The sequence below is a fragment of the Dipodomys merriami genome, unplaced genomic scaffold, assembly GCF_024711535.1.
Source record: "Dipodomys merriami isolate MVZ:Mamm:240054 unplaced genomic scaffold, mDipMer1.0.p SCAF_41, whole genome shotgun sequence".
In the NCBI taxonomy this organism is placed as follows: domain Eukaryota; kingdom Metazoa; phylum Chordata; class Mammalia; order Rodentia; family Heteromyidae; genus Dipodomys; species Dipodomys merriami.
This window is the reverse complement of record NW_027205715.1, coordinates 11,905,031-11,918,109: the sequence shown is the minus strand read 5'-3', so window position 1 is coordinate 11,918,109 and position 13,079 is coordinate 11,905,031. Positions and strand designations below refer to the sequence as shown.

The following is a 13,079-nucleotide window of genomic DNA, read 5'->3' as shown; positions in this document are numbered from 1 at the left end:
GCAGCGTTAGTGTAAGATTTAGTAGTTTACTTCAATATCATGGGACTTTAAATAGTTTTTGAATTTGGTGATTTCAAATGCTTTTGAAGTCATATAATTGGAGCTTAAAAAAAAGAGCCTTGTTACTGTGAAAACCAGTAATTTTTAAGTGGTCTGGTTACTTTATCTTGAACTTATAGCACATGACTTGAGGGTACCGTTAATGATAAAAGCTCAATTTATCTGGGGTTAAGACAACCAATTCACTCCATCATCTATGAGAACAATCTTCCCTAATAAGGTGGTTCCTAATAGCTTTCTAAAAAAAAAAAATCCAAACATTTTACAATTTTTACAGTGACTCCTCCCTACCACATCTGTAAAAGATAAAAATAGAAAACTGGCTACATAAATCATGGCTCAGATGGATGCGAACTTCACAGTCTGGAATGGTGCCTGTGACTCTAAGTTTAAAAAGCAAACTGTAGAATGGTATTTGTATGCATGACACAGACCAATTCTTAAAATTCCCGTAGGTACCCTTAAGTTTTTGTATGGAAAAGTCTGCAAGGACTTGCTTTAAACACTGAGCCTGTTTGAAAGCTCCTAGGATAGATAAGTAGTAGTGTTCAGTGGTTTCAGACCAGGCTGCAGAGATTTTAATCCAAACCCACTACTTAATTTGCTGTGTGTCCTACAGCAAGTTAGTTTAACCTCTGTGACTTCAGTTTCCACACCTGTAAAATGAGCGTCATCATAGTGTTTTTGTTGTTGTTTTGGGAGGTAGGAGAGGTAGGTCCTTGGGCTTGAACTCAGGGCACTGTCCCTAAACTTTTGTGCTCAAAGCTAGTGCTTTACCTCTTTAAACCATAGCACCATTCTGCTTTTTTGGTAGTTAATTGTAGGTAGGAGTCGTATGAACTTTCCTGCCTGATCTGGCTTTGAACTCCAATCTCAGATCTCAGCCTCCTGAGTAGTATTACAAGCATGAGCTACTGACACCCAGATCATATCTTCTTCAAGGGATGTTTGAAAATGAAATAAGCCAACACATAAAAAGTACTAAGAACTATACCTGTCACATAATGAAATGCTACATATTTGTCTGCCAAAAAAATAAAAAGTTGTACTGGGAGGGTAGCTTAGTGGTAAAGTGCTTGCCTAGCATGCATGAAGCCCTGAGTTCGATTCCTCAGTACCACATGCACAGAAAAAGTCAGAAGTGGAGCTGTGGCTCAAGTGATAGAGTGCTAGCCTTGAGCAAAAGAAGCTCAGGAACAGTGCCTAGGCCCTAAGCTCAAGCGCCCAGACTAGCCAAAAAATAAAAACAATCAAAAGTTTGTCTATTCATGTTTTTTGTTTTCATTTTTTGCCAGTCATGGGGCTTGAACTCTGGGCCTGAACGCTGTCCCTCAGCTCTTTAGCTCAAGGCTAGCACTGTACCACTTGAGCCACTGCTTCACTTCCAGTTTTGAGTGGTTTTTTGGAGATAAGAGTCTCAGGGGCTTTCCTGCCTGGGCTGGCTTTGAACTGTGATCCTCAGATCTCAGCCTCCTGAGTAGCTAGGATTACAGGCGTGAGCAGCCAGGCGCCAGGCACCGGCTATTCATGGGTTATTTTTTAAATCCCAACCAGTCCTACATAAACAATGTAAGGTAGCACATATGGAGGTGGAGTGATAAAAAAAATTGCTCCCCAGGCAATTCTGAATATCAGCCAAACTTGCAATCTACAGACTCAAAGGCCAACAGCAGTAGGAATAGTGTTAAATCCACGCTGGGGAAAGGCAGGAGTTCTGGAAGTGAGCAGACAGACCATACGAGTCAGAAGAACAGCAGGTCTTGGTCGGTTGTTGGGAATCCTAGCTGAAAGACTGTGCAAAGGAAGGAGGGTGTGGGGCTGGCTACCTGTTCCAGCTTGCACGGGGGAGCCCACAGGTTCCTATCTCCCCCCTTGCCTGCAGCTACAAGTCAGGGCTAGTCATGCAAAGGAAGCTCAACAGAGAGCCAGCCTGAAGCCTGACACCCACGCTCAGCCCAGGGGTACAGAGCCTTCTGCCAGGCCTCATATTGTCCAAACAGAGCCCACCTCAAAGCTCCCTGGGCCTTACGCTGGGACTTGCCTTAGGCCACACAGTTTGGAGTGAGTTACCAAGCCTCGCCTCTTTCCTTTTTCCTCTCCAGTGGCCAGACACACACCATAGGCCTGCCCTGTTGCCGGGTTTGACAAGAATCTGATAAGGTTTTGAATAGATCTAATGAAAACTATTGCCTGATCAGTAATTCTTTTTTTTTTTTTTTTTGATTTTTTTTTTTTTTTTGTCGGTCGTGGGGCTTGAACTCTGGGCCTGGGCGCTGTCCCTCAGCTCTTCAGCTCAAAGTGAGCACTCTACCACTTGAGCTACAGCGCCACTTCCGGTTTTGTGGTAGTTTATTGGAGATAGGAGTCTCAAGGTCTCTCCTGCCCGGGCTGGCTTTGAACCGCGATCCTCAGATCTCAGCCTCCTGAGTAGCTAGGATTACAGGCGTGAGCCACCAGCGCCCGGCCCTGATCAGTAATTCTTGCTTCTCTATTAAATGACTCCAGGGAGGTGATGTGGTCAACTTAAAAAAAAAAAAAAAAAAAAAAGGTAAGCCAGGAGTGATAGTAGCACACACCTATAATCTCAGCACATGGGAGGCTGAGGCAGGAAGATCTCTAGTTTGAGTCCAGTCTAGGCTACAAAGTGAGAGTGTCACAAACCAATGTACAAGGAATTTTTTTTTTTCTGTTCAGTTGTGGGGCTTGAACTCTGGGCCTGGGGGCTGTCCCTGATTTCTTCAGCTCAAGGCCAGCACTCTACCACTTGAGCCACAGCACCACTTCCAATTTTTGTGGCTTATTGAAGTAGAGTCTCATGGACTTTCCTGCCTGGGCTAGCTTTGAACTGTGATCCTCAGATCTCAGCCTCCTGAGCAGCTAGAATTACAGGCGTGAGCCACTGGCGCTCAGCACAAGGAATTTTTAAAAGATATACTTGTACCACTGTATGTACTTTTTCCACAGGATGGAAGACTTTCTAAAATAAAAATGAGGCGACCAGGTCAGAACTAAGCAAAAATAAGCCTCCTACTTGCTCAAGTGTACAACACAGGTTTCCAAGGTTTCTTGGTAACAGATAACATTCATCTTTGTGGTGTGTGTGTGTTTTGTTGGAGTGTGAACAAAGGGCATGGTACATGCCAAGCATGGACTCCACCACTGACTGCACCTTTAACTTCACTATGTAGCACAAGTTGGTCCCAAACTTGTAATTTTCTTGTCCCAGTCTCCTCATGCATCACCATGTCTGGCTTCTTTGCCCATCTGTGTATGTGTCTGTGCATCTGTATGTGTATGTGTGCAAGTACTGGGGTTTGAACTCAGAGCGTAGGTGCTATCCATTAACTTTTTCGCTTAAGGTGGACACTTTACCACTTGAGAGCCACAGCTCCATAGATTTTTGGTGGTTAACTGAAGAAAGACTCCTGGACTTTCTTGCCTGTGCTGGCCTCTAACACTGATCCTCAGGTCATAGCCCTCTGAGTAGGATTCTAGGAGTGAGCCACCTTCACCCAGCCGACAGTCTTAAATGACCCAAAGTGGAGATCCTGAGACTGAGGGGGAAGAGAAGGAAGGCCTTGGGATTACAACTCCTCAGCCTCAATCTCCAGAGTCCTGGGAGAAAACAGATCTTTCCTCCATATGGTCCCTAGGGCCACTGAGGAGGAAGCAGTCCAGCCACCCCCACTCCCACCTCCTGGATGGGGGACCCCAGCTCAGATGTTAGTGGGTCAAGGGAGAGAGAAAGCTGCATTGTAGGCAGCAAGACCCTAGCACCCTGAAGCTCAGTGGGACCAGGACAGCTGCAGCCTGCAGGGATCTTTAGCTGTGGGGTTTTGCATGCAGAATTTGGCAGAGGGGGAGATTCGATCACATTCTTCCACTGGGAATCGGAGGTGGAGAGGCAAAAGATGAATAGATTCTGGGCCAAGAATGGTGATGTAGGTGCTACCAGGCCTAGAATCTGAACTCTCCCTTTCCATGCAAGAGGGAGGGTTCCTCCAAGAGGGAGGCCAGAGCTCTTGACCAGACGTGCTCTGCCCCCCACCTCTGTGCCTGCTACTGGTGATTACCAGAGGCCTGGAGAGGGAGCAGAAATTCAAAGCACTTGGGTCAGAAGTTAACTCTTTCCAGTCTTCCTCTCACACTCTGATACCCACTGGCTTGGTACTTCACACTCAGGATGTAGAGCTGGGTTCAAGGCTCCATAAATTTACTGACTGACTATGGAGAAGTAACACAACATATTAAACCTTGAGTTTCCAAACCAGATAAATGGGGCCAATTCCACCTGCCCAGTGAGGCTTTTAGGAGGATGAAAGGAGCTTATTAAAAAGCTCAGAGTATGATTGAAAGTGCAGCAAGCACTCAATAAATGGCATTCTGGTTGTCGTTGTTAACATTTTATTAATATCAATTAGTTGCATGAGCAGTACAAAAGAGTTCATTTTGGCCTGTCCATATATACATAGTGGGTGGACATCTTTAAACTCCTTGCTTATCAGCCCCACAGCTCAGGTTGGCCATCCATCCCTATGACTAAATGAAAGACAGGAGGCAGAAGCCCTACTTTCTGGTTCCAAGATGTTAGGAATCCTTCCACCTTTCCCAGCTTTCCCAGCGGCCTCGGCCTCTGCTTGACAACTCCAAGCCGCTGCTCACTTGGCTGTCCCTGCTTTACACTCCAGCCGGATGACATGTATGCATATTTACGTTAATGGAACCCACTCTGCTGTCTTTAATGCCAGAACTTTCCCTGTAGCCCATCCTGCTCCAATCTCCTAACTCCTCCCCAGTGTGTAGCCTGGCCACTTCCTACAGGCCATTCCAGAAACATGTGAGCAACTCCCTAAATCATTTCTTCTCATCACCACTCAATCTCCCCCCACTCCCATTTTCTTTTTTTTTTTTTTTCTTTCTCTCTCTTTCTCTTTCTCTGTCTCACACACACACTCACTCAGCTTATTTTATGTCTTTTTCACTAGCACTGAAGTGGCCTTTGAGGCTTGGGTTTCCTCCCATCTTTGTTCACTACCGTATCCCCTGCACACAGTAGGACTGGCCCACTTAGTAGGTGGTCAAGGGACAGTTGGTAAATGGAGGAGTCACTATTAAAACTGTCTGTTGGCTGACCTGTATTCTCCTCTAAAGTAGGAGCTCAAAGCCAAGGAGCCATGGGCCTTGCTTACCTCTCAATATCTAGCACCAAGTGGCTGCTGGCTGAATGACCAGCTCACCTTGGCTTTTGGGTTTTTTGTACGTCACTGCTTCCTACTATGAACAAAGAGTTGGACCTGACCATCCCATTGCCAAAATCAGAAGACTGATTCTCCTTCCACACAGGCTAGGATAAAAAAAATCTCCACCCAGGGAAAATGTGGTCCACCCTCCAAGAAAGTCAAAGCCCTTTCCTTCCTACTTTAGACAAACAAACAAACAACAACACCCAAACCATTAGCTTCAGAACAAAAGATGGCAAGATAAAGCCCAAGCTGGTGGTTCACACCTGTAATCCTAGCTACTCAGGAGGTTGAGATCTGAGGATCATCATTCCAAGCCAGCCAGGGCAGGAAAGTCAAAGTCACTCTTATCTCCAATTAACTGCTTGAAAACTTGTTGAGCTGTGGCTTAAATAGTAAAGCTCTAGCCCTGAGCTCACAGACCCAGGCCCCCTGTTCAAGCCCCATGACAGGCACCCCTCCCAAACAACAACAACAACAACAACAACAACAAACCAAACAATAGTAAGATATTCTCTCCCCAAACAAAGGACCAAGTGTCTAACAAAGACCTACAATGTCTGAGCATAAGGTCGGGGCTGGTAAGGAGATAGCTGGGGCAGCAAATCCAAGAGACTCAGCTACTGCAGGACCCAGAAAAGCCAACTACCCACTACAGTACCAGAATGCTGAGATGGTTCTGGAAACCCATAACAAACACAGAAACTGTGTTCCTGGTAGACCCCTAACATATAGGAGTAGTAGGTTCAGCTACAGACGTGTATACAAATGTTCACAGAGGAGCTGTAGTGCAATGACAAGAGCACCTGCCTGGTAGCCACAGAGCTCTGGGGTCATCCCCAATACCGAAGCTGCTCTCAAAGGCCCACCACTGGTGCAACTGTATCAGTCCATGATGGATAGAATATGAGAATCAACTACAATGACGTCCAATATGCCATGGAAGAAGCCAGCCCCAACAGGACATAGCATGCCACTCTTACACAGAGTTCAAGGTGTTGTTAATCAAGTTTCTGGATCTGTGTAGGTTTATGGGCATTTGAAATTGGTAGGTCATCCAGTTTAGCACTTGGACATGTTCTTGTTTTTCCAGTCCTGGGGCTTGAACTCAGGGCCTTCAGCTGTCACCAGGCTTTTTTTGTTCAACCACTTGAGCCACACCTCTGCTTGCAGTTTTTTGCTGGTTAACTGAAAATAATAGTCTCAGGGACTTTCCTGCCACAGCTGACTCCAGACTTTGATTCTCAGATCTCTAAGTAGCAAGGACCAGAGGTTTGGGCACTTTAATGTAATACTCTTTCCTAACAGTAAGTCTCTGCACAGAGATTATTCAACCCAGGAAAGGAGCCTCAACTGGTACAAGCAGGGGAGGCCCTTTTCTCCCTTCTCTTCCACCACTCTCTAGACACTTGGCAGAGCTTTGGTTTCTGGCCCTGCTCATCATAGGCAAGACCTTCCTTCTGGCTGGAAGGTAAGGACACCTGCCTTGGTATCCTAGGAACACAGAGCCCGGTAAGAAGGTGGGAAGGGAGATGGGAGGCTTGAGACCTGCTCCCCAGACACGATCCCTGGTGACAGTCTTGAAAACCAGCCCTACTCTGCTGCCCTTCTGGCTCAGTTCCCCAACATTCACATGTATGGGCACCATGAAATCCCCCGGGGCCATGGAGGCAGCCAACCAGGATTTAAGTCTGGCCTTCAGGCTGCTGGCCCCAGGGACTCCATTCTCCAACCCAGGGGAAGTTAGCTCTGGCAGCTTAGCAAGGCAGCCATTAGCATACTAAGTATCCAAGGTTAGACTGGAAGCCACTCAAGGGCAAGAACTTTGTTTATGCACTGTGGTCACAGCAGTTCTACCACAGACCCTGGCACCTACAGAGGCTAAATACAGGTTTACTGAGAGAATGAAACATAAATAAAGGGTAGAACTAAAGCATAGGCTCCACACTAAAAGGCAGTTTTTAGCTTAAAGATGAAATAAACATAATCATCTTAACCTTAACTCAGCTTAGTTGGGATTTACTAATGAACTTTGAAGTTTTTGGGGGATGAGCTTTCAATCTAACCCAGAGGCTAAGGTGGATGTGCTAGGCCTTCATGAAGCGGGGATACAACAGTGCTGGCCAGGAAATCAATGGACGTTCCACATGTCCAGTTACTGCACCAAGACCAAACAAGTTTCTTCCTCCCACCTTTCCTCTTTGCTTCTAGACCCAATCTGAAGGACTGTGACATGCACAGTGTCAGGGAAACATTGCTGCTCCATTTCCTTCTTCGTTTGACTCTCACTCTCCATATAGTCAAGTGCTCATACTAGGACTCTTATACTGCATCCAAGCTCATACCCTCTATAAAAATGCTTCTGGAAGCTGGGCGCCTGTAATCCTAGCTACTCAGGAGGCTGAGATCTGAGGATCACGGTTCAAAGTCAGCCTGGGCAGGAAAGTCTCTGAGACTCTTATCTCCAATAAACCACTCAGAAAAGGAAGTGGCACTGTGGCTCAAGTGGTAGAGTGCTAGCCTTGAGCTGAAGGACAGCGCCCAGGCCCAGAGTTCAAGTCCCACAACTAACAGAAAGAAAGAAAGAAAGAAAGAAAGGAAAGAAAGAAAGAAAGGAAAGAAAGAAAGAAAGAAAGAAAGAAAGAAGAAAAATGCTTCTGGGAAATTTTACAACAACAACAACAACAAAAACTTAAGAGCTCACATAAGTATTGTTATTCAGGGAATCATCGTTCTATCTTGGCAAGGGGGTGGTGGTAACAGGGAGAGAGCATGTACCAGTGCTGAGACTTGAACTCAGGGCCTCATGTTCTTGCTTAGCTTTTTCACTCAAGGCCATCACTCTTCCACTGGAACCACACTTCCACTTCTGGCTTTTTGCTGGTTAATTGGAGATGAGTCCCTCTCAAATTTGTGTGGCCAGGCTGGCTTTGAACTGAGGTTCTCAGATCTCAGCCAGAGAACTCAGCAACTACCATTCAGAGCTCAGCTGGGCATAACAGCAATGGCTGGAAAAACCACACCTCTTAGGTTTCTTCTGCAAAATGGGCTCAACTTGAAAGGTTGTTATGATTCTTGCAAAGACCTATAGACATCTTATTAAGTGCTGGGCTCCAGGCATAGACCAAGAGGTAAAAGTTATGTCTGGAAGCCCTTCTTTTGAGTTCCCAAGCTGTCCAAGGTGAGCAAACTGAAGCCATTAAGCTGTGCCTCCGTCTCTCCATCTTTCAAACCTCTGATATCTCTCTCCATCTTTTAAACCTCTGATAGGGTTAGGTTATAGAATTTCTCAAGTACCAACTCTGAGATTAAAAGCTCAAAGTATTTAATATTTACCTTGCCTGCTTCAAAGGAATGTTACGATAAAGCAAGCTCGGAGTTGTAGAAGGCCTTTGAAGGGAAAGATGCACATACAAACAAGGCATTAATTAAAGCTTTTTTTTTAGCTCAACTTCAGAGACACCCATAATATTCATAACCCAGGGGCAACTGTTCCTTAGCAATATGGAAACTTGCCTGCCTGGCCACATTTAAGATTCTGTACGTGCCTGAAAGGTAACCCTTTCCACCTGGCTGGATCCAAAGTGGGAAGCCTTTGTTTGGGTAACTAGGAATGGGGAGAGGGAGATGGAAATCTGTTGTTGAAGACAAACATTTTTGTTGTGGAGTTTCTTTCTTTACAATTTTAATTTATTTTTACATTGCTGGGATCAAATCCAGGACCTTACTCTACCACTGAGCTACATATCCCCAGGCCTATTTGTTTTGTGTGGGTTGAACTTGGGGCTTGAACTCAAGGCCTAGACACTGTCCTTTAGCTTTATTTTGCTCAAGGCTAACTAACACTCTACCACCTGAGCTACTGCTCTACTTTTGGCATTTTTTGGTGGTTAATTGTAAAGAAATAGTTTCATGGACTTTGCAATTCAGGCTGGCTTCAAACCTTGATCCTCAGATCTCAGCTTCTTGAGTAGCTAGGATTCCAGTGCCCAGCTTGTTCATTTTTTTAAGAGAGAAGTCTTTCTATGTTGCCCAGATCACCCTGAATCCTTGGGTTTAAAAGATCCTCAACTTCTAAATTGCTAGGATTACAGACAGGTACCACCACATCCAGCTTGGGGAGTCTCAATTAATTTGTTCTCCCTTAAAATAAAAGGGGCACCCCGTTTCAGTCAGCCTGCCTTAAGAACCAGTCACCTTTGTGGAGAGAGTCAAGGTAAGCCTACATACTCGCCCACTGTTTCATGAACCAGCTATGTTTCTGGCCTGATTCCACCATTTTCACAACCCTAAACCCAGACACCTGAGAAAGTTGAGTTTCCTCAAAAGGTTTACAATGCCTGACGTCACCAGGAAGCGCTCCACCAATTCAACCATGAAATCGAAAACCTCATTACGGCTTTCCCCAACAACCTGGAGCCTAGAGAAGTGGCTGTGAATCTGATAGTTCCCGCTTCAGTAAGAAAGATAAAGTGCTGACATGACAACGCTCAAAAACCATAGAGGGCTCTCAGAGGCTAGTAGAATACTTGGACAATGTGGGGGGGGGGGGAGATTTGGCGGAGGTCTGGTTAGCAATAAAGCTTCCTCAGGGAGCCGGAATTGGATTTGGGGCCCTGCCCAAGTTCACATTTTTACAGGTTGGCTCAGTTGCAGTTTGTTAGCCAGCCAGTAATAAAGCCATGTGCAAGAATTGAAAGTTTATGGTGCATGGCCTCTTATGCCTCAGCTCAGCTCCCTGCAGCCAAGGGTTTAGGCAGCTTGGCCCAGCCTGGGTGTTAATTGTTTTGTCAATCTGCTGAGCTATTTGGGGGAAGATTTTTTTTTAAAGGTTTCCACAGACTCCAGGCCCCCAATCCTCCTTAGAGAAACAAAGAAGGGCCTTTCTATCCCTAGGAACGGACACCCCCACGTTCAAGCTGTGGGCATTTGTGCTGAGAGGTGGATAAGGATTATGTTGATAGAAACATTAGAAAAAATGCTAAGTGGCCACCATTCTGAACGTTTTGAAAGCGGGTTAAACTGTAGGTCCTCTCCACAGGGGGAGTTCTGCAGTGGACGTCCCCCCCAAGTTACACCCCTGTTTTATGGCTTGGATTTGATTCTGTGTTGAAATCCCCAATTGTTCTCTCCGCTTAGAGGTAAAGAGCACCCTCACCGGCCAGCGGCAACTTCTCAAGTCTCATGACACACTGGTTCCCCACACCAAAGTCCCCCCCACTCTCAAGTTCTTGAACTTGAGTGAGGAAAATGAGTAACTGGCAGATCAAAAATGTGCTTTGATCTCTCCTCCCCCTTCTCTATTGCCCAAGGCCTTCTGGTTCTCCTACACTCACCCCCCCCCTCCCCAATTGATCTACCATCCCAGTCCCAAGACTTTGGGGAGCAGCCGTACCCCCCCATACGTGATGGCCTCAGCCCAGGTGTGCCAGGTCCTTTGTAGGCAGGCAGACGTGCGGCAGGGGGAGCAGACCCTCCGGGAAGGGCAGGGTTAAGAGTGCATTCCAGCTAGCTGCCCGGGAAGAAGGGGGGCGGGGGAGGGGAGCAAAGAGAAGAGAAACAGACCGGGTCTGTCTGTCGGAGACACAAAGCACGGTTCACAAAGGGGGCCCGAGAGGGGCGAAGGGGGCTGCTGGGGCAAGGCTCATCCCCACACCTGCGCGGGGGCTGGGGAAGGAATGCGGATCGCGCATTCCTCGGCTGGGGCCAGCCAGGGAGGGCTCGGTACGTCGGGGCTGGGTGAGGGGCTCAGCTACTCGGCACCGAGGGGTCAAAGCAAGCGTCGGCTGCGGGGGCAAAGAGGGACTGGATGTTAGGGGGGCGTCTCTCTGCCCAGCCGGGTCCGACAGCCATGCATGCACGCGCACGCACGCACACACACACACCCTCAGCCCCCCCTCACACGCCTTCTGCGCCTCCCCGGGATCTGAGACTCCGAAAGTGCCCTGTCCCGGCCCGGACACCCCTGGCGCGGGCGGCGTGCGGTCCCGTGCGCGGCGGTTCCTCGCGGGCTGTCTCTGGCAGGGTCTTACCTGGCCCCAGCGCCCGGCCCGGCTCCAGTTCGGTGCTGGCCGCCTCCAAGGTCACTTCAGCCTCCCCGGTGCTCCGCGGGCACGGCTCGGAGGCTGCGCACCGAGGCCAGCAAACCTGTGCCTTGAGGGTTAAAAATAAAGAGGGGGGGAGTCCGGGTCAGCGCTGTGCCCCATCTCGGGGAGACCCCCCCCACCGGAACTCTGGGGACTGCCCAGACCCGCCTGGAGCCCGGCCCCGCGCGGGCCCTCGACGCCCCGGCGGCGTGCGGACCCCGCCCGCCCTCCAGGGAGCGGTCCCCGCTAGGGCGCGGGCCAGGCACCGGGGTACCTGGAGGAGGAGGAGGAGGAGGGGCCCGAGGCGCTCTCGGAGGAGCCCCATGGTTGCGGGGAGCGCGCGCGCGGGAGAAAGCGAGGTGAGAGCGCGGCGACGACCACCCAACTCCGCGGCGCTCGGCTCCGAGCCGCGCCGCTCGCCCGCGGGAGGGGGGGGGGCCAGGTGAGCGCAGGTGGGCGCTGATTGGCCCAGCGTCACGAGGCCCCGCCCCCTGGCAGGTGGGGCCGCGACGGGCGCGCCTGGGGCCTTCGGTGAGCCCCCATCCGCCTTCCCCGGTGGGCGTTCGCGGGCGCTGGGGCAGTGCTGGAGTTGTTCCCAGCTGGAACTCGGAGGGTCTCGAAGGTTGGGGATTCAAAGGAGAGAGAGAAAAAAATCACTCCATTCCTCAGCGGGAGACAAAGATTTCTTTGCTTTGCGGTGACAGCGGGGAGGAGGGTGTGGAAGGGGGAAGACGGATCTGAGTCGGACCGAAAGCAGAGATTCCCTTTGAGCTTGGCTGGAGTCGGGGTGTGTGTCCCCCCCCAACACCCGCTACTCCGGGGTCTGCCCACCGTCCACGCGCTCCCGCCCCGAGGACCAGGGTTTAAAACTGGCGGGAGGGGGGATGTCTCGGGGGAGGGGGGCGCATTGGACCAGCCTATCACCTTGCGGGAGAATCCTCGAGTCCGCCCCGCAGCGGACCCAGTGCCAGGCCAGCAGAGGAGGCCGGGGCTGGGCGCGAGGTAGGGGGATGCTGAGTCGCCATTAGCCCCGTAGTTTCTAGCAAATTCCTCTCTCCCCCACCCCAACTCCCCCAATATATAACGCTTCCTCGCCAGGCATTGGTGACTCACACCTGGAACCCTAGCTTGTCAAGAAGCTGAGACCCGAGGATCACCGTTTGAAACCAGTCCCCCCCGCCCCCGCAGACAAAGTCTGTAAGACTCTTCAATTAACCAGAAAACAAAAAACAAAACAAGTGGAGCTACGGCTCAAGGGTTAGAGTGCTCTAGCTTTGAGCAAAAAGAAAACCTAGTGCCAGGCCAAGAGTTCAAGCCCTAGTACCAGAGATAACGTATCATCGTTATGTAAAATGCAAACAAGACCAATTTTTAAACGCAGCTTTTATTCACGTAGAATACCTTATATAATCTACATTAAAAAGTTATATTCTTCATCGACAGTTCCCCTACACCCTTCCTGCGAGGTAAACCACAGATCCTGGGGCTCCTTCCTCGTTAAACGTGAAGGGCTTTTCTTCTTGGCAGCACACAAGTGGGCCCAGGACATAGAAACTGCCCTAAGACTCAGTCACTCCACCTTTTCCCCATCGAGCTGAGATTTCCAGCCCAGGGCCACATTTCTTGTAAAGACCTGAGCTCCCTGGAGAATCCCAGGATACTGCTGCTTTGTTCTTCCCCTTCTTTCTTCCCA

General features: G+C 49.1%; 1 protein-coding gene across 1 annotated transcript in view; it reads right to left on the bottom strand.

Annotated features, from left to right (window-relative positions):
- Positions 1–11,743, bottom strand: part of LOC138807041 (cadherin-3-like) — a 41,983-nt gene extending 30,240 nt beyond the window's left edge. The window contains exons 1-2 of the mRNA XM_069992614.1: positions 11,661–11,743; positions 11,333–11,453 (exon numbers count right to left, since the gene is read on the bottom strand). Coding sequence (XP_069848715.1) covers positions 11,333–11,453; positions 11,661–11,711 — 172 coding nt within the window. The 5' untranslated portion in view covers positions 11,712–11,743. The remainder of the gene's footprint in view (positions 1–11,332; positions 11,454–11,660) is intronic.
- Positions 11,744–13,079: the final 1,336 nt, after the last annotated feature.